This window comes from Globicephala melas, chromosome 4 (genome assembly GCF_963455315.2).
Source record: "Globicephala melas chromosome 4, mGloMel1.2, whole genome shotgun sequence".
In the NCBI taxonomy this organism is placed as follows: Eukaryota; Metazoa; Chordata; class Mammalia; order Artiodactyla; family Delphinidae; genus Globicephala; species Globicephala melas.
The window spans coordinates 55,752,275-55,773,952 of record NC_083317.1 but is presented as its reverse complement, the minus strand read 5'-3'; the positions used below and the strand labels follow the sequence as shown (position 1 = coordinate 55,773,952).

The 21,678-nt window shown below is 40.1% G+C and overlaps 1 protein-coding gene across 1 annotated transcript in view; it reads left to right on the top strand.

The window, feature by feature from the left end:
- The first annotated feature begins 10,755 nt into the window (after window positions 1-10,755).
- MORC1 (MORC family CW-type zinc finger 1) overlaps window positions 10,756-21,678 on the top strand; it is a 179,422-nt gene continuing 168,499 nt past the window's right edge. Inside the window, 3 exon segments of the mRNA XM_060297564.1 lie at window positions 10,756-10,898; window positions 14,315-14,368; window positions 18,542-18,576. Coding sequence (XP_060153547.1) covers window positions 10,756-10,898; window positions 14,315-14,368; window positions 18,542-18,576 — 232 coding nt within the window.

Sequence of the window (21,678 nt, the reverse complement as noted above, 5' to 3'; positions counted from 1 at the left end):
TATTCTGCTTTTGTATTCATTTTCAGTGTGACTTCTACAGATTTTAAAACTTGCTACAGCTTAAGATGCATTTGGTTTAATGTGGTTTGGTGAAGTTTAAGGACTTGCCTAATAGACTTCTCTTTTACTAGATGTAGGTGGTTCAGGGTCTTTGAAAGATTGGGCTGATCCTTCCTGGTTTGGGGAGGAGGGGAGAGCTCCCCACTGTCCAGGCTCATTGTCATCTTGAGATCTAGGCTACACCTATTGTGCGGGGTTCCTCCGCCTCCCTCTTTCCCATTTATTTGTTAATCTGGACACCCACTATAGAGCAGTATGAAGACAGACAATGGGGAATTTACAGATTTATCCTTCAGGTGTTCCTTCACTCACCTATTTACCGGGCACTTCCTATGATCTAGGCACTTTTCAGAATCCATCTATTTTGAACACATTCCATATACATTGTTCCAAGTACTAGAGTTATAAAGATATGTCAAACATTATTTCTTGTGTGGGAGATCATTTCAGGGAAAGTCTCCCAGTGAGGCCAACTGGATTTTTTCGTGAGGACAAATACAGTTGAGGGAGGAAGAAAATTCCCGGAAAGGAAAGAGGATGGGTATAGATCAAGGTGCTCAAATGGACACAATACATTAGTCAGCTGTCATTTGAGGCTATCACAATAACATCTGGGAATATTGTACCTAAGCAGTCCTCTATGTTATTGATGTTCAATAATTTCAGTGATTTCTACTGGTTGTCACCATAAACAAATTGGAGTAATTTAAAGACGTGTCATCAATACAAATGTATACAGTCTAGCAGTTTAAGTAAAAATACCAATCTGTTTTATGATATGGTGTCAGAATCACACAACTTCTTGATTAAGCTTTGAGATAATGCATGCCAAGGCATTTTCCTCATTATACACTGAATAATTGATAGTTGATGATATGTGACATTTATTGAGCGTCAGCAATGTGCTAGCTAGTTTACGGAGCACAGAACTATCAAGGGACCTTGCCCAATTGGCTCACTATCAAAACACAGTCTGTCATTTGCTATGTCTTCCATGCTCCACTAAACTAAAAGCAAAGAAAGCATTTCTTGAGAATCACTGTAGTAGTGAATGGGGCTAGGTTTTTCTCTGCAGGTGGCTCTGTGAGCATTAGTATTAGTTTCATAGGGAAGCAATCTGTTCCCATGGTTCTGGTAATCTCAGAAGATAAACTTGATAATCTAGTGTAGATCTGAAGTAAAGGCTGTTCTATCATTTTATGATGCTTTTTTTTCTCTGCTGCAACCTGTAATTGAGCCCTTACCAGTGTGACTTACTCAGGATCAAAATGTAAGGGCATGTGTTTCGGTCTAGTGTATTGAAACAGCAGCTGGATTTTCCAGGGAAAGGAATAGCTTTAAAGGATTTAAAGTATTGCTTGAAATGCCTTGTTCCTTGAGGAAAAGATGGGGGAGTTAAGATATAGGAGGTTATGGATGAGGGCATTTGAAAATGAAACGCCATGGGTGGGGAGGCAGATTGGGGAGCATAAACAGAAAATCTTGAGTCCTGGGTTGGAAGGGGCAAGAGGTTAAAAGGAGAACATTTGTTGGCACAGTGGCTGCATAAGAATGGTAGAAATTGCTTCCCATTAATTGTTGGGTGGCGGGTATTAGTTTGTAATATGCTAGAGCATATTACAGCTAGGGCATGTAATATGGCAGCTAGAGCTGCCATAGCAAATACCACAGAATGGGTGACATAAGCAAAGGAAATTTATTTCTCACTGTTCTGGAGGCTGTAAATCCAAGATCAAGGTGTCGACAGACTTGCTTTCCTCTGAGACCCTTCGTTTCAGCTTTTCTTTAGCCTCCCTCTTGCTGCCTCTTCACATGGCTTTCCCTCTGTGCACGCACACATCCCTGGTGTCCTTGTCCTAGTCTCCTCTTCTTACAAGGACAGCAATAAGACTGAATTAGAGCACACCCTAACATTCTCACTTTAACTTAATTACCTCTTCAAAGGCCCTATCTCCAAATACAGTCACATTCTTAGATACTGGGGGCTAGGTATTCAACATATGAATACATAAAGTTTGGGGGGGATATAGTTCACTCCATAACAAGTTAACAAAGAGAAAAACCTTCAAACTTGGGTAGTTTTGCTTTTCCCAACTCTTGTTTGTCCATAAGGAATAGGAGTATTTGGAAAGTTAACCAAAAATAGTGGATGGAGGAAGAGTCCCCCTGAGACTCTGTCAGCTGATGATGTTTTCCATGGTGAAATTGTTTTTCTCTCTTCAGTAAAAGAGAGGTTTGAGAAAGAGAAGAAATGCTCTCTCACAAGCCTCTCTTTCTGTCTTTGCTGATTCAGATTCCATCCTAGGAATTTAAAAATTGTTGAATTATTTATATCTCTGGGTCAACATGTTGAGGCTAATGTAAAATTTTAGTTCCTGTTCCCATGGAGGTTGACCACCAGGTTGATGGATACATTTCTTTTCCATGGAAGCAAACTGTATTGGGACAGGTATAAATGGGCAAGAGTGAATTAGGGAGCTTGGAAAGAGGCCTTTGTACCATAGCAGCACTGGTTTCATTTTTAACAGGCTATTCAGATAGAATTCATAAATTTCTCATGAGCCCTAAAACCAGATTATATGGTTTATTCCTGGTCATATAATAGGCATTAAATGCATTATTATAGTCATTTTTTGTTATCCACTGTAATATAGTTCTCAAGCAATCCTGAGAATATTATCCTTTGGAACTAGAAAATCAAATTTAGTGCAGGTTCCAAGGCTCCTGGAATTGTGATTATCCCCATACAGAGGGTTACTATAAGGAATAGAGATTTAACTTTTAATAGAGGTATAATGGCTTTCAATGTCCCAGTCCCCTTTAGGTCAGAGAGATGTCATATTCTCTACTGTCACCATCAGACTTTCTGCTCAGGATTAATCCTTTAGTTCCTCTAGATGAGAATTATGATGCCACAAAGAAGAGAACTTTAGGTGGGGATAAGAATGGAGGGGTAATCCTGAAAAGGAGGATGAGAAAAAGGAAGAGACTACAAACACAGAAAGAATAAGCATTAGGACTCAGTCTAAGATAATTAAACAAAGGTATTTTATGGTCTGATTGAGATACGGTTATAAAGACAAGACCATGACAGAGTTTGGGGTATGTTTGTGCTCTAGGGGAAAGTGAAAGACAGAAGAGGGGGTGGGTAAATGATCAACTATACACTATTTTATCATGCACATAGCTGCCTTGAAGAAACTTTTGAATACCTAAGTTATAAAATAATGTGAGGCAATATTTAATAAATCCAGCCAAGTCTAATGAGCCCAGTCCCTCAAACTCCTCAGCCTATGATGGCAAGCTTCTTTGTGGGGGAAGATCCTGCCAGTGGAAAGTTGATAATAATAATTACTTATCACCTCAGGTATTATGGGGATTTTTATCTATAAGAGTTAGGTACAAGAAAAAAGGAAATACCACTTTTGGAGTGGTGATATCCACTGCAAATATGACTTTTCAGTGGTGAGAGACTACCTAGGGATGGGGGCCCCTTAAATTATAGGGTGATTAGCTTTGGCAGGAAGTGATGTTCTGAATAGAGACAACAACCCAATTGACCAATTCGGTGGTTAGTGATCAGAGGGTAGAGAGTGCTTTTCCTAGGAATGGGGAGGAACAAGTGAGAAAGTTAAAGAGAAAGAAATAGCGCCCCCAAAGAAAGAGTGGTGGAGAGAAGCATGTTACAGAAACTGATACAAAGTCAGGAAGCCACTGTGAAAAGGATTCAGGCTCTAAACCAATGACTCACTTCCCACCCCCAACCTCCCTGTGCCACACTCAAACTGAATGATTTGGGGTGAAAAGGTGTGGAATTTGGAAACTCGAGAGATGTTATGAACTCTCAATCCCCACGTGCATACTTCATATCAAAGTCTGTTGGCATTTTTTGTTGATTAGATGTTTTCCAATAGCATTATGTGTTATCAGTCACCACACCCAGGAAGACGCTCCATCATTAACCATATCACTGGGATAAGGTGTAAGAGCAAGTTGCCTCTTCCGGACGGCGCTCCAGTCCCCATCCAAGGTAGGGATATCGAGAAAATACCTCTGAGCCAGAAGAGCAGGATGGCATCAGTGTTTGAACTGGGAACCTTGAAACTAGTTACTTCCACATTCAGCCCACATTCAGTAATTCCTCTCTGCCACACCATATGATTTCCCCCAGCAGTATCTGTGAAATGAAAGGCTTCACACCTTGTTGAGGAAATATCAGGCTACAAATAACAAGATGGTAGAGTGTTAGGCTGATGATAGATGAGCCCTTATATCACATCACAGGCTCATTTCTTCATTTACATGTTGGATTTTTTGCATTACTTTTTTGTTCTATTTATGGTAGAACAAAGATAATTGAAGTTCAACAGTAAAATAAAACCAAAAACTATTCTAAAACGGCTGTGCAGTTTTGATTGTAGACAAAATTTGTCCCTGCTCTAAAAACTTGTTTTTCATTACAACATTCTTTGAGCATACCTCAAATAACAGAAGTTTGGTGATTTGATATGGGAGGGATATGATAATAGTAAAAATAGTCAGCAAATTTTATATTAAAAACAAAAGTTTATTTAAGTTTCTGAAATATACGAGGCATTTCCTGGATGTTATTGTGGTATGTTCTTGGGAGGGGGTGGGGGGGGAGACAATACAATTATGGGTAAGAAAGGTCCCCAGACTGAAAATTGTCCATTGGAGAACACACAGGACAATTTGTTTCATTTCAAAGGTCTGCAATTTGAGTTAGATAAGAAATTTTAAGAGGTGGTTCTTTTTGCCACAGCAGGAAAAATGTGCTTACCTCTCCCTTTGAATTGTCAGTGATTCATTACACGTCTGTAACTGCTGTTCTCAAAGGTCAGGGTACGAGTCTTACTTACATGTGTGAGGTTTTTTCCACCTTTGAACTTTAAAAAAGACTCATTACAGAGTGCCCCAAAGACCAATGTGTGTTGTTTTATCACTTTGCATTCTAATAATGCACTAAGTTTGGCTATTTGCAATGATTTTTTTCTTTCTTTTTAATTTTTATTGGTGCATAGTTGATTTACAATGTTGTGTTTCAGGTGTACAGCAAAGTGAATCAGTTATACATATACATATATCCACTCTTTTTTAGATTCTTTTTCCATATAGGCCATTACAGAGTATTGAGTAGAGTTCCCTGTGCTATACAGTAGGTCCTTATTAGTTGTCTATTTCATATACAGTAGTGTGCATATATTAATCTCAATCTCTCATTTATCCCTCCCCTCTCCCTTACCCCCTGGTAACCATAAGTTTTTTTTCTATATCTGTAACTCTATTTCTGTTTTATAGATAAAAGGGTTTTGTTGAAAGAAGATGGAACAAGTTTGAGAGGGATCTGGACACATTATTTCCCCTTCATTTTTAAATGGACAAATCCCGGGAAATACAATTATAAAAAACACTGTCTTGACTTCTCAGGGTGAGGCTATTGTATAATTCTAGGCAGCCTATTGAGTTGATATACAGCCTCAATTCACAAATTAGACATCCGTATGTAAACGGGGGTTCAGGAGGGAAAATTTATTTGCAGATTTTTTTTGATCACTCTTGACAAATATTAACTCATAGCCACAAAATTCGCATTTCCCCATACATTCACCTGAGTGTGTCTCTTTTCTTCCTGGTATCTTTAACCAGCTTCTCCCATTCCCACGAACTTCTCAGCCTCTGACTTCAGAGGCACACAAGGCTCAATAACTTCACTAATATTTTCCATAACACAAAATTACATTTTGTTGAAAAATGACAACCTGTTGTTAGCTAACTCCATTGAAGATAGGAAAACCACATATTTATTTAAAGTGTAAGACAATACTCTACTTGGATGTGCTGTTTGTTTCATGCGAAATCCTAACGTGACAAAAATGAACTCATTCTCTTCTACCTTTCAAACTGGTAATTTGGGGTGCCTTACCCAATACTGTCAAAGGCAAGACCATCTCCCCAGGACTTCAAGCTTAAAACCATGGAGTAACTTTTGCCCTTTCTTTCTTTCCTGCTTCCCTCAGACCCCTGAAGGACTAAGTTAAGCCAACCAAACTTGTATTTTCTCCTTGCGTTTACTAGTATCTTGTGGTCCCATTGAGGAATGCCCACTCCCAGGTTTTCCTAATATCGACCTTTCTTATTCATCTCTTTCTCTCCATGGGCACCGCTCCAGTCCTCATTTCTGCGATTTCTTCTCCACTTTATTGCAAGTCTTCCAGAGATGACCTTTATGGCTACCTAAACTATCAGGGCATCCAGTTCATCTCTTTCCCACATAGTATCAAATTCTCCCCAGCTCAGGAGGCTGTTTCTCACTTTCTACTACAACACTCTGCTAACTAGCCTTCCTGCTTCCGGGCTTGAACTCCTCCAACCTAGTACTCACATGCATCCAGAGCAATCCTTACAAAGCCCAAATTCATTCATAGCCCTCCATTGCTGGAGGCCTGACTCTGGTTTCCAGCCCCCGCAAGATCCACTCCAAATTCTTGAGTACAGCATTCAGGGTCCACCATGACCTGACTCCCACTTCCTTCCCAGTCCTCTTGAAGCTTGCACCCCCCTCCTCTCCTGCCCCACTTTGTGCCCCTCACTCCAGACACAGTGAGCTGCCCATTGAATGTCTGTGTAGCTTCACATTTTTCCTTTTTTCAACTGAGCACTCTACCGAAAATGCCAATCCTGATTCTGTTCACCCAACAAGTATAAGATCATCTTTCAAGGCACTGGTCAAGTGCCATCGCTTCTTTGAAATCTCTCCTAACCCACCTCCCTCCTTGGAACCCAAACTTCTCTCACAGGACCTGTAACACCTTCATGCACGAATGGAGGCTTTAAAAGTCCATCAGTGTGGTGGAAACTGTGCATCATTTCCCTTAGTCTCCAAGCACCTTCTCTCTAATCCCTCCAGTTAGAGAGACTGAAACACTAGAAACTATACTTAGATTTTGTTTTGTTTTGCTGCTACTAGGCAGGATATGGGATGTGATTGCGCAGAGGCGATGGCCAGCCTCAGCATTCCTGTACGTGGAAACCGCCCTCACGTGTAGCTGGAGGCAGTTGCGACAGTGGCATCAGGAGACTGCTGCCCTCTGTTCTGAAGCTTCATGGTGTGAGGCTGAATTCAGCTGTCCTGTGGTGGGCCCCTGACTCGAGCCCTACTATCTCTTCCATGGATTTTGTCAATATCCATTTCCCTGCATCATATTACTTGGTGTCTGACGTATGCAGAATGGTTTCTGTTTCCTACATTGAAACCAGATACACTCTGCCTCTATTAAACTGTAACCAGAAACGTGATATTTGTATTTTTATATTCTTGGAACCTACCATGGAGCTGGCTCTCACCAAATGAATGACTGATTCACTGCATGAGCCAATAATGGCTCAAAATTATACATCACTCTAAACATAAATTTCACCCCGACACTCCAACTTCTCTTTAATGCTCTCCTCCCTTATCTGACCAACACTGTCTCTTCCTGCGCTTTAGTCTAACAACTCTAGTTATGATATTTTGTATACACACACATGTCTTGCCTCTTCCTCTCTCTCTTTGTTCTAATGGCTCCTGCAAGTGTCTTCCTCTCTACTGACATTTACCACTTCTGTCAAGAAAAGACTTATAAATCACAGTTCATAACAAATAATCTTCTGGCATTATGCTTTATCTTTATTTCTATTGGTTAAGAACAGTTTTGGCTACAACTAAAAGAAAATCCAATTATAATTACTTAAACCAATAAAGTTTTGTTTCATAATGAAAACTCTGGAGGTGAGTGACTTCTGGCTTTGGTTTAGTAATTCAAGAATGTTTGGGACTGCTTCATGCAATTCTCTTGACTTTCCCTCATGGATGCAAATGACACCTCAATATCCTGTAATTGCACCTGTATTTAAAGCAGAAACAAGAAAGAAGGGAGGTAGAACCAGCCGCGACTGTGCCTTTTATCTAGTGGTTTTCTAGAAACCACTCAACACATTTCTGCTTTTATCTTATTCAAGAGTACTAAGTCAGATGGCCACCTTTGCTGCAGGGGAGTCTAGAAAAGTAAGTCTTCAGCTTTGATAGTAGAAAGAGGAAAGTTGGGAAAATGGCTAGTGGGTTAGCCAACCCAGAGTGAATACCATATTTTCTAACTCATTTAATACCATCACTATTCTTTGAGCAAGTTTTGGGCCTCATATTTTCCACCGTCTCCAGGGATGCTTATCACAGTGCTGAATATTTGGGAATATAAAGATGGTCAATTATATGGGTAACAGAATTTCTATAATGAAAACCCCACCATTGTCTAACCTGGAGTAGATTGGAAGAGATGAAAACACACTGACTAGGTTCACACAAAAGCAAGAAAATGAGCCATAATGGTGTGAGGTGCTTTCAGAGACATTTCATTATTATCGATTGAGGGTTATTGGCCTCTTTCAACATTATCACCTTAATAGCATTTGTTTTCTGTGTTTATTATCTTAGGACGATGTCACTTCTTATAGTTCCTAGGAGATGGCACACCGTTGTGCATGGTTGGAAGGTACAAGTGTCCGTTTTTTATGTTTATAAACTTTGTTTTGTGTTTAAACATGTTTGTGTAGAGTAATGAAATGTTGGTTCATACAAAGTTAAGCGAAAGGGGGAAAGTGGAGTTTGAAAAATTTGAGCCGCCATTTGTGACTAGTACATGAATGTTGCAAAGCCGAAATGTTTGGTTAGGAAGGGCTGAAGAGTCTCATATCCCAAATTGACTGTTCTCAACATCAGGATCAACCATAAGATAAGCAGATGATGTTCTCATTTTAAATTTCTCCTCCCTGTTATTCCCCTAGTATTTTTATCATGAAGTAATGTTAAAATGAATACTGAGGCAGGGCTGAGGGGGGTGGCTGAGACAGGCAATCCCAAAAGTATACGTTAAAGAGGAAACGAATTGCCTTTATGACAGCAGAGTGGCAAAGCAGAGTTGAAATGGGGAAAAAGGCTTTGGGTGGGTTGTGCACAATGACCTCAGGGCTCTTTTTCAGCACCATCTAATAGAGCCCCCCTGCGTGTCTGTCATCCAGGCCAACCGGAAATGTCTAGTGCTTTGGGACTGCCCACTTACTGTAGGAGGGCTCTGCTCAGATTATTAGACGGAGTGCTTCTGTGATAATCACACCCTTCCCTCTGGTAGAAATTAGGTATTACAGCCCATTACTAAGTATAGGCTAGTGGCTCTGGTGCCCTCCCAAAAGTAAATTTCTTTGAGGTAGCAGCTGGAAATTGGGGGTAATAAAATAAATCCAGAAGAGGCTTGTCAAGGTTTTCTTACTCATAAAATGAAAATAAAATATCATACTTTCCTTGAAGTTCTATGAAAGGAAAGATTGGAAAGATAGCTCACGTTGCTCAGTAAAGAGAATTTTGCTATCAAAACACCATCATAGCCACTGTTAAAACAAAAATGCAATCAGGAAAATTATTTGAAATGTTTGTGCTTACTACCGGTTTTCAAATTAGAGCACCATGTGCGCTTGGGTTGCCATTCAGATTCTCTCTTCCTCCGCTGAGTCTTACAAATGTAGTAACAGATAAACTTCTTTCTCTGGAAGTAGAATGAGTACCCCAAAACTGACATTGTTTTTCTTTTTTTTTGTGAGCCTCATTGCTTGTGTAATGCCTGGAAATCACAAACACATCTAGTCCAACTTGTTTATTCCATAGATGCTTGTTTCTGATTTTAAAACTCTCATATAAAACATCTGCTGAGTACTATTGAACTACCTTATTTGCAAGTCATAGTGCCTTAGAATGAATGAGTTTGAACACTTAGAGGTCAACTAGGCCTACTAATTTGTCATCCCAGCCAGCACCTTTCCATAACACATCCTTGACAAATCTTGTTTCAGCTCAGGTTTTGGTGACTCGGTGCTTTGTATCCCCTTTTGGACAGCTGGCATACACAGCCCTTCCTTATATTTATCCCCAATCCCCCTCTTTCCACCTTCCACTTGCCCAATTCTGTCTTTTGGAACAATACAGAATGTCTATTCTTTGAATCGCGCCAGCACATCAAACAATTGAATGGCAGCTGACAGGTGAAAAAGGTCCTCACGGAACACAAGGCTCCACATTCTGTTCTGATTGCCTTTAGTTCTTCCTTCCTTTCTCTCTCTGGCTGACCGCTTTTCTTCTTTCTTTCCTTCGACTGGAGAAAACACAACCCAAGGGACACGGGTAAGTGCTGGGGTGAGAACACAAAGGGCCTTGACCTCTGCTGTGTAACAACCGCAAAAGGGAAACTATCCGTTTTCCTTCCCTACCGTCCCCAGCTCCCTTACCGACCTCGCCTCCCAGATTCTTCCCATTCTGTGTGTTTATGTGTGTATGTGTGTGTGCGATCATTTCTGATCAAATTCTAGCCCCAGCCCTGGGCTCCATTTTCCAGTTGGGGAATGATAGAAAAGAGTGTTTAGTAAGGTTACGTAAACCTCAATTCGGGAAGAGGAGCCTAGCCCAGACGCCTTATCACCAGGTGGATCCAAGATCAGGACCAGACTTAACTTGCCAGACACTCGGGCCCACAGCGCAGGGTGAGCTTCGCGCTCCGGCCACCAGGGGGAGCGCGTGCTCGCCGAGCCAGGTGTCTGCGCAAGGGCGTGGGCGTGGGCGTGGGCGTGGACGTGGGCGTGGGCGTGGAGATGGGCGAAAGGCTGCTGGGTCTGGCGTCTGGGTGCCCGAGGGCCGCGCGGGTCGCGTTCCAGGCCATGGACGACAAGTATACCGCTCTGCGGCGGGCCCAGCTGAATCTGGACTTCATCCATGCCAACTCATGAGTACCCTGGCGTAGCCGGAACGGGGAGCCTGTCCACACAATGGAGACGTTTGTCCATCTCCTCATTCTACCATCCTGGCCTATCTCTAATGATTTCTCTCCCTAACACACTGACATTTTAAAGATTAAAGTTGCCTTCCAAAGAGTAATTTGTATTTATCGATTCCAGCCGCTGTTGCATCCTGAGTCTTTCTGAAAATGTAACCTCTATGAGGATAGGAATCTCACATTTTAGTTATTACTAGGGCACTGTTTCTTCTGTCAGGCCAGTAGCCCCTTTGGCTACTCTTTAGGTGTTATATTGAATATTCAGATTGCAGAGGCAGGTGACAGAGGTTTTCTTGTCCATCTGTTATTTCCAACAGAGCAAAGCATAGCAGTGAGTGCTGTGTAATTCACGGTGGTATGTTGAGTTTTTGGAACCTTTTAGTAATTTGTATTTACTGAAAGTACCGATTGATAGAAAGGATGCAGCAGATTTGAAACCACAGAAATGGAAATGTAAAGAAGCCTGGCCTTGCTGCTTGGGAAAAACAGTGTAATTTTTACAGACAACAGAATAAAACAAACGGGCAATATTCAGCAGATATTTAGTTTTATCTTGTTATCATGGAGAATGATTTCAAGCTGGAAAGGATGGTACAAGTAGTTAAAAGTTAACAGGTAGAAGACAAATGAAGAAATAGCAATTTTGAGCAAGTTGAAAAATTATAAGCTGAGTGCTGGAAAGACTGTGAATTTTATCTTAGAAAAGTTCCTCAGCCTCAGTTTTGCATAGTTTCTATAGCTATTGCTCCCCAACCTCCCCCCCCCACCATACTACCCCATTATCAGTTGGTGGTCTGGTAACTTAACAACAAAAGTGACAGCAGCGTGAAGCCACAGCAACAAAATCAGATACAAATTGGCATAGTCTCAGCTCCCAGAGATAAAATTCTTATCTGAGACTGGCCTCAGTAAAAACAGGAGTGATTTTTTATTCCTCCTTTGCTTCACCCCCACATCCAATCCGTCAATCATCAAGTCATCTTCATGCCACCTCTGTGTCTCAAATTCATCCATTTCTCCCCATCTCTACTGCCATCTCCCCTCTGGATTTCTCATAGCCTCTAAACTAGGTTCTCTGCTTCCCCTTCTTGCTCCCCTATGATCCGTTTTCCTAAAAGCTGCCAGAGTGAGCTTTTAAAAACTTAAACCAGATGTGTCACTCTTCTTTTTTTTTTCTTTTTAATATTATTTATTTATTTATTTTTATTTTTGACTGCGTTGGGTCTTCGTTGCTGTGCGCGGGCTTTCTCTAGTTGCGGTGAGCTGGGGCTACTCTTCGTTGTGGTGTGCAGGCTTCTCATTGCGGTGGCTTCTCTTGTTGCGGAGCACGGGCTCTAGGCGCGTGGGCTTCAGTAGTTGTGGCATGTGGGCTCAGTAGTTGTGGCTCACGGACCTAGTTGCTCCACGGCATGTGGGATCTTCCTGGACCAGGGCTCGAACCCGTGTCCCCTGCATTGGCAGGCGGATTCTTAACCACTGAGTCACCAGGGAAGCCCCAAGGTGTGTCACTTTTCTTAAGACATGACAGTGGTTTCCAGTTGCATGGGGACCAAGTATGAGCTCCTAACCATGGAGTAGGAAGCACTGCACGACCTGGCCATCCCATGTCTTGCTGTGATCTCCCCGTTTTGCCATAGCCAGAGCAGACTGGCCTGCTTGGCTCTTTTCTGCTTCAAGGTCTTTGCACCTCCTGCTCTTGCTGGAGCATTTTCACTCCAGTTCTGCAAGGGACTGAGCTCTCATCTTTCAGGGTTCAGCTTATGTCTTCTGTGAAGAAAGGCTTTCCCTTCCTCACCAGTTACTCTTCCCCATACCTCTTTCTTAGTAGCATTGAATCATAATCTGTGTTTTCATCTTTATATGTTTGTTTACTTGTGTATTTTTCATATCCCCCACTAACTTGAGCCCGCAAAGTGTAAAGAACATGTCTGCCCACATTGGCACGTAGCAGGCAGTCAGTAAAAATCTCAAGTGAAATGGTACAGAAGCTTATATGGCATTTTTTGGGGGGGGATCAGAATGATTGCAGTTACTTTCCTGAAGGATTGTTTAGAAAGGCTTGTGGTTTGAAGTGCTGCTTTTGTAAAGCATGTCACCGACACTTTTCTTTTGCTCTGTTCTAGATTTTTAAGTACTAACTTTCTTTTGAGTGAAGGACACCTTTTTGCAATAATTGCATTTAGTAGGTTTATGCTTTTTTTCACGAACAGTGAATATTTATTAAAAGGCAACTATTTTATAAGAGCAGCTAAGCTCAGAAATCAGAGACATCTGACATCTGCCATTAAAGGAGTTAGTTCTACTGTAGGGTATAATTAAGAGTCAAATGAATGGTGTACTAAGCAATTAGGATAGTGGTTCACAAACTTGTCTCTTCATTAGAAGCATAGTAGGTTTATTCTGATGACGAATTTGAAAGCTGACTGGAGTCAAGAGACCCCTCATCAGCATGTGTTTATAGTTTAAAATTCCAAAAATAGATATATGTATATATTTTTTTAAATAAATTTTTAGCTAACATATCATCCTGTGGCCTGAGGTATTTGGAGTCCCTGAGACATTGCAGATTATCCTTCCTCCTGTACAAATGAGCAGATGTTTTTTGATAAATGGGTCTCTCTTGCTTCTGCTACCTGTTTACTAAATATAAAAAGAAAATTGCCTACTGAATCTTACTTTAATGCTGCGATAAGGTTGCTGATTGAAATATCCACAACAACAAATGAAAAGCAAGTGTGGGACCCTGAAGGTGGCTTGATATCACCCCAGAGGAACATTCAGCCTTCAAAGTATAAATAAGGATGGCTATCTAGTGTGTTCTATTGCCCAGGACTTGGCAAGAGGGATACAGGGGAGAGTGATCACTGGTAATCTGTGAGATTATTTAAGGATCAGGGTTGTCCAAGGTGAAAAGATTGCACAGAAAAGTGTAGATTAGTGGTGCAAACAGGGTCCCCTGTCAGTGCCTGTGTCTGCAGATGGAGTCTTAAGGTCTTTCAGTGAACCTGGATTTTGATCAAGGTTTTTCAGAAGTAATTTGGCCTTAAATAATACAGCTTTAATGAAACATTCTCTAAAAGACTTGAGTAAATGCTTATCAAGCAATTTTAAAATGTCAAAATTTGCTTTAAGTACAGTCAGGTCCTTGAAGTCTTTGTTTCATTAGGAGTAGACAGGATATTTTGGCAATAGTGTTCTTAGCCCTGGCTTTGTCATGTACTTCAGAATCTTGACCATGCTGAGAAAGTAGTTTCTAGAATAACGCCATAATTGATTATCTGCCTAGAACTGGAGAACATTGTCTGAACGTGTCTTGAACGTTTTACATTGATTACAGAGTTGGTTTAACTTTGGTTTTCCCTCTATTTCTTCATCAGCACCACTCACAGTTTCCTTTTTGGAGCACTGGCTGAATTGCTGGACAATGCAAGGTAAGGATTATGTGTAAACAAAGGTTATTCAAAGGGACAAAGGCATTTTATAACATTAATAAAGTCTAGTCATATTAAGAGATGAAAATACGTTGTCATTTCCCTACTTGGAATGCTTTGTGACTTGATTTCCTATAAAATCAAGGTATTATAGGAAAAAGAACAGATGAAAGGAGGAATTATTCATCTTTATTCAGTTTGTATTTATGATCATACTTGAAGTGCAGGTAAATTGGACATCTGTTTTTTTTTTTTACATCTTTATTGGGGTATAATTGCTTTACAGTGGTGTGTTACTTTCTGCTTTATAACAAAGTGAATCAGTTATACATATACATATGTTCCCATATCTCTTCCCTCTTGTGTCTCCCTCTCTCCCACCCTCTCTATCACACTCCTCCAGGTGGTCACAAAGCACCGAGCTGATCTCCCTGTGCTATGCGGCTGCTTCCCACTAGCTATCTACCTTATGTTTGGTAGTGTATATATGTCCATGCCACTCTCTCACTTTGTCCCAGCTTACCCTTCCCCCTCCCCATATCCTCAAGTCCATTCTCTGGTAGGTCTGTGTCTTTATTCCCGTCTTGCCCCTAGGTTCTTCATGACCTTTTTTTTTTTTTCTTAGATTCCATATATATGTGTTAGCATACGGTATTTGTTTTTCTCTTTCTGACTTACTACACTCTGTATGACAGGCTCTAGGTCCATCCATCTCACTACAGATAACTCAGTTTCGTTTCTTTTTATGGCTGAGTAATATTCCATTGTATATATGTGCCACGTCTTCTTTATCCATTCATCTGGACATCTGTTTTTGTGTTTATAACCATGTAATAGCAGATATTCATTTGGATTTTATTTGAATTATGTATCAATGTATACTATGTATTGAGAATTTAGGTTTGGGTTTGGGCATTTACTGAAGTCTGCATCAAAGTGAATTGCATAGTTAAGGAGAAAAGAGCTAAGTGTTGTTGATACCCTGCTGTGTATCAGATCCTGTTCTAAGCTCTTCATGTAGAGGTATTAACTCATTATTCTTGATAACAACACTTTGACCTGGGAATCATTATTTGAATTCCCCAGATGTAGAAATTGATGCACAGAGAGGTTAGATGACCTATTCAAGGAGATACAGTTAATATTTGGTAGAGCTAGAATTCAAATTCAGGCTGTCTGGCTACAGAACTCCCTTGCCCCATTTTACTGTCTCTGACAAAGGTATTGATGTTTAAGGAAATCTCTTTAACAATTTAAGACCTGCTCAATAGTGTGTTTGTGAAGGAGTCAGTTTTTCAGCTCACTGAATATGGCATTTGATTTTTTTATATTTGTATTTGCCTGTAACAGAAGATTTTGTCACCTTTTCTGCAGAAAGCAAAGTCCACCCAGGGAGTAGTATGTGGTTGTTAGATAAGGGATCTCAGTGGGGAGATCTAAATTCCCTGCCACTGACTGATGACTGTATTACAGCATTTTGCATTTTCCTCTCGTTTCTGGCCTTTGAAGGGAGGTGACTGAGTGTGACCACAGGGTGTAGTCATTTAACCAGCCATCTAGAACTTCCTGCACAGCCATGCTCAATGCTAAGTAAAAAGTCCCTAGCTCCTCTTTATATGAAACTCTGCAGGACTAATGGAATCACCGTCATCACAAAAAGGGAGGGGAGAGGAGAAAAAGAAATTTGCTTGGTCAGAAGAGCTGTGAATGCAACTTAGGTGGAGCTAACAGAGATGGGGCTACTACACATGAATGTTCATGGTTAGTCTCTGCAGGAATTCAGGGTTTCTACTGTTTGCTTCTGCCCAAAGCTTTGAAGCAAGGCTCCTCCTGTATCCATTAGTCCTCTGTCCTACTCAGTGTCCATTTCCAGCAACTTGACATCTGTAACTGTGAAAGAACACATCTGTCTCTTTTGCCTACTGTCTTTTCTCCTATAAAGTTGTTTCACTCATTTCAACAAAGGAGGGCAAGTAAAATCATAATGTAGAAGAAATAGAACAGTGGGAACGGTTTATGGAGTAGAGAGGGTGATTAGCAAAGAAAGATTGACTGCAGACTCAGGGGAGTGAGGGAAATGTGATCAATCAAGCAATTCTTCAAGCAGCATTTGTAAACAGGCAGCCCCTGAACAAGTCCAGCCTGTCTCATGTTTCTTTGACTCATACTGAAAGTTTGCACAATATTTATAAAAAAGAAAAGAAGGAATTGTTTGTAAAGTTTGAGAAACATGAGGTGCCACATAAAAGAATCTGGATCCCATGCTTTTTTAATGTTTTTTTAAAGATTAGACGTACCAACCTTGAGGCTGCCTTCCTCAACGGGATCAGGTGTGTAGCAGGTGCACTCTTGGGACCAGCCTGTGTTTTCAGCTTTGCCATTCCCAGTGTTCCCCACGGCCAGCCTGAACTCTTCAGCTCCTCTGTCTTCAGGGCACACTGAAGTTTGTCACCGCTGCTTAGATGCTAGTAATTGACAGCAAATGAAGCTATTTAACAGACTTACGTGAGATGCTTGCTTGGTCTTACAGAGGTCTTCATAAAGTCCCTGTGTTACTCTAAGACGTTATTTTATATCATTGTGTTCAAGATTTTGATGATTTCCTGGAGTTGTCAAAATTAGAACTGGAAGGTATTAAAAGAATGTTGTGGAAAGAGGAGGAAAAAATGTGACAGGATAGGAAGGAATTGTTAGGGGACTCTTCCTGATACAACACATTTCAGAGAGAAAGTACCTGGGCTCAAGTACAAAGCTTATTATGAAATGTCTTAATATGCCGTAAAGGTAAATGACTGTTCTTTGTCTCATCCCATGGAATTTTTCTATGAAGAAACTGTTTCTATGAAAAAAACGGTTCAGTACAGTGGCGTTTATTGAGCAATTATTGTATACATGGTACTTTGTATAACATGTAATTATACAATGGAGATAATGATACCTATGTGTCACGGGTCTGTGGTAAGGATTAGAAGGGAAGGTTTAATATTTATTTGTCACATGGATAATGACCAAGAAATGACAGTGGTAACCCCAGAATTTCTTTAGAGGAGGCACTTAGAAGCAGCAGTTGGCTAGAGGAAGGAGCTAAGGGGCCAACTTTGCAGAACAGGTACATTGTACCTACTCCAATTTATCTGGGGTAGTTTTGGGTCAGGACTGATGGAAATTTTGGGAGACACTCAGATTTTCCCACCAGAGTCCCACTGGTTGTTATTATTCTGAGCTTCCTTCTAGACTCTTCCTTCCCTCAACATACCCACTTCCTCGTCAGCTAAGCCCTCATTGCCCTTCTCCTTTCTCTCACAGCCTTCATGTGGAAACCAGGATCTTCTGGCTCTTTCTCCTTTCCTTTTAAAGTTTCTACTTTAAAAAGTAATTTAAGAAAATACATAAATAATATCTGTGAATTGTAGAAAACTAAGAATAAGAAAAAAAGAAAAGGCACCAGTCACCTCATCATTTGTGTGTAGGGGTGTCCAGCATACTTCTCTGTGCAAGACCAAATATTAAATATTTTCACCTTTGTAGGCCATGTGTTCTCTGTTGAAACTACCCAACTCTACTATTGTAGTGTGAAGGCAGACTATAAGCAATAGGTATATGACAATATGTAAATAAACGGTCATGGTCGTGTTCCCGTAACTTTATTCACATAAACGGTTGGTGGGCCCATAGACCATAGATTGTCAACCTCTGACCTAGAGAAAATCACTGTTAACATTTGATTTCTTTCCTTACAGATATGCACATGAATATCATATATGTTCTTTAAAAATGTGATTATATGGTACACAGTACTTAGTAATTTTCTTTTTCTTTTTGTACTAAAATATATCATGAAAGTCTTCATATGACTTCTGGATTATTCTCCAACCATTTTTTTTAATGTTCATATCCATTTTCTTGAGCTTCTTGTGTAACTACCACTAAATTCCATCTCTTCTTTTAAATTTCTGACTTTTAGGCTTTGTAATATTCTCAAATTACGAGTGATCATAGGTCTTAGTCTACAAATGCAGGGTGAAACATTTTAGTGTTTTTAAAGCAATTTAAGCAGATTTCTCCATTGTTTGCTATCTGACAGTAGATCATATGTCACATGAGCAATTCAGATTAATGTAATTTTTAAAAATACAATTTCATACTGAAGCAGTATTTTTATATTGTTTTCAGAGATGCAGGGGCTGCAAGACTTGATGTGTTTTCAGGTGAGCAGATTTTCTTTCTCCTTTTTTCTTCTAATGGAAAAGCCTGTAGTTATTTTGATTTTCTTTCATTTCATGAAAATCAAACCACATTCTATAGATTTTTAGTGTAATCTAAGTGCTTTGTGAGTTCAGTGACCCCGTGGGGAGCCAGGTTGAGAACAATATACTCTTTGAGTGAAATTGTTCACTTGTTAGAGGACTCATTTACAAAATTAGATCTTCCAGGGTTTTGTGAAAGCATCAGTGATTTGGAGCAGTCAGTTTGTCTGCCACGAGAAAACAGTTTTATTTTAAAATGCATATTAACTTAATGGTTATTCATAATTAAGTATACATCATTCCCAACATATCACAGTTTTAAAGTGTGTAAGTGAATGTGTAGTATGAATGTTTGAAGGCTATGAAGTTCAAACCAAGCATGTTTTCTTTACTGACTTCATTTCCAGTCACCAAGTATTTTTTGCACTTATTAGTTCATTTCACTGAATATGATGCAGAGGAAGTTAGGTTTTGTGATCCAGTCCTGTAGTTAACACTACCTGGAGAAACGCCTATTGTGTTAAAACTGATCCCCAACCCAGATTCTATCAGCTTTCCTGTGAATATTGGCTGTTGGTCACAGGCCAGAGAATGTGGTCCATGATATAAAGTTTTATCATTATTTAAAAAGCAACTCAGTTCAGTTCAGTTTTCTAAATGTTTTAAGATTTTGTGCTAGGTGGGTGCTTCTGGTTCACGAGGAAGAGAGACATGGACATCTTGAGAGATTTGAAGAAACATAATAAATGACACTCTTCTTCCCTTTCTACTCCCAGGTTCTGAGAAGTTTGAGAAATCAAATAAGAGAGTCAGTCTTCATTGCTGATAAATGCTAGGTTGGAGTGTGGAGCTTAGTGTGGGAGAGCATCAGGCACTCGCCCACCTAGTGGAGTCATGCTCTCTGCAGGCAGCTTGCTCTCAGAGGGAACAGGAGAGACCTGAGCAGAACCTTCTTAAGTTACTTTTCCCCAAATTACTAGTCAGATGAGTGAGCTCACTGCTTCAGGGAAAAAATGGTCAAGGTACAGAGACGGGCCCCTTTACTACTACTGATTGAACTCCATTCTGCATAGAAGGAAATGCCAGTAGTGGAGAAAGGGTGGTCTTTCCACATATATATCCAATTATATAAGAGTGAAAGAGAATAAGCATCTCTTGCCTAGGAGTGACTCAAAGCATGGTGGGAACACAGAGAAAGAACACCCCATATTAAAGAGCCAGGGCTTGAAATATGGATGTGATTTTTGTCAGGTAGTGTAGGAAGAAAAGAATAGTCCTGTCTGAGGAATTATTGTGAAAAAAAGAATGGAGGTAGACTCGTTCAGAGACTCATTCATTTATTCAATAACAATTTACTGGGTATCTATTATGAATGAGCCAAGCAGTTTTTCTAGGTGCTGGGGATAGAGCAATGAGTAAAGTGTTTGATTAAGCCTGTGCTCTCATGGAACATGCATTCTAATGAGGAAAGATAGACAATAAAGAAGTGAACAAATAAATAATATACCAGGTCACGATAAGTGCTAAAAAGAAACAAAACGAAACAAAACATAGTGGGTTAAGAGAACAGAGAGGAATGGGAAAGATGTACTATTTTTCACGTGGTGCTCATGGAAAGTTGCTCTAAATAGGTGGTATACCAGCAAAGACCTAAATGGCATGAGGCAGTGAGCCATGTATATATTTGGAGAAAAAGCATCCAGGAGACAGTGATGGGGCTTGGTTGACTAGAGCTAAGTGTTAGAGCCAAATGGATGAGCACCTTGAATACCATACTAAGATTTTTTGTTTGTTTCTTTTTCTGTAGCCAGTGAACCATTAAAGAGTTTTGAGCAATGTCAGTTGCAAATTATTCAATAGAAATGTGCTCTTTTCTTTTTAAAGAAAGATACTCTAGCAAGAGCATACAGGATGGTTTGTAGATGGTCTGTAGAAGTGTGAAAGACCGATAGCAGGGAAGTGGGGCTATGGCTGATCTACACAAGATTTTATGAGGATTTGAACAAAGGCAGTGGTCCTAGCAGTGGAGGAAGGAGAAAAGATTCGAGCTGAATTTCATTCAGAGCACACGTATTATTGAAGGGTCGAAGGGTTGAGAAGAATTATCTGGAATCACAGAAAGTACAATAACTGTGATCAGAATTCACACATTATGTTCTTTGGGTTTGTGCAAGACATCAGGGCATGGCAGTATTCACTTCACCCCACTTTCTTTAGCACTTGGCATTGTCACAAAAAATAAAAAAGAATCTTTGTAATTTGATTTGAAAGGGGCACTTCTTTCTTTATTTAGGTAATATGTGTTATTGCAGCAAACCACAATATGGCTATCAACTTTTTATTGCAGCAAACCACAATATGGCTATCAACCTAGCAAACTGATTTTTCTTCAAAAAATAAAAAAAATAAATAAACTAGGGCCAGGGCTTATGCACCGATAGAATTGGTATGGGGGTACATAATTAATCTAAGCATTGGACTAGTTTTTAAATTATTTACTGAGGCATGTGAATTACTTCCCAGTGTTAAGTTTTCTTCAAGTAACTTGAGGGCTATAAAATTCAAACTGAATATGTTTAGCCATGGATGTTTTATCTTTCTCTGTGTATTATTCTAGTAAACATGGATATGCATTCAGTACATTTTTTTAGTGCTTACCAAGTGGCAGGCACTGGGCCAAGTGCTGAGTACACACAGTGCCTGCTTTAAGGAATTGGCATCCTAGTAAAGTGGTCTGTGAAAAATGTTGTGTGCAGCTTCACTTTTATGGGTCGAAGGCCGTTGAGCTTTCATCATATCTCTGAGGCAACTGAGTCCCCAAACGTGGAAGAACCACTAGTCTGAAAGAGAAATAGATGCATGAACAGGTATTTGAATATACTTTGAAAAGTGGGAAACACAGATTAGAAAGAAAACATTCATTATGGGCACCTGATGATGTGGAAGGATTAGGAAGGCTTCCTAGAAGAAATCATGTATGAACTAGAGACCTAAAGGGAAAATAGGCCTTAACCTGGAGAATCAAGGATGGAAAGGACGAAGGAGAAGAATGTATAGTCGCTT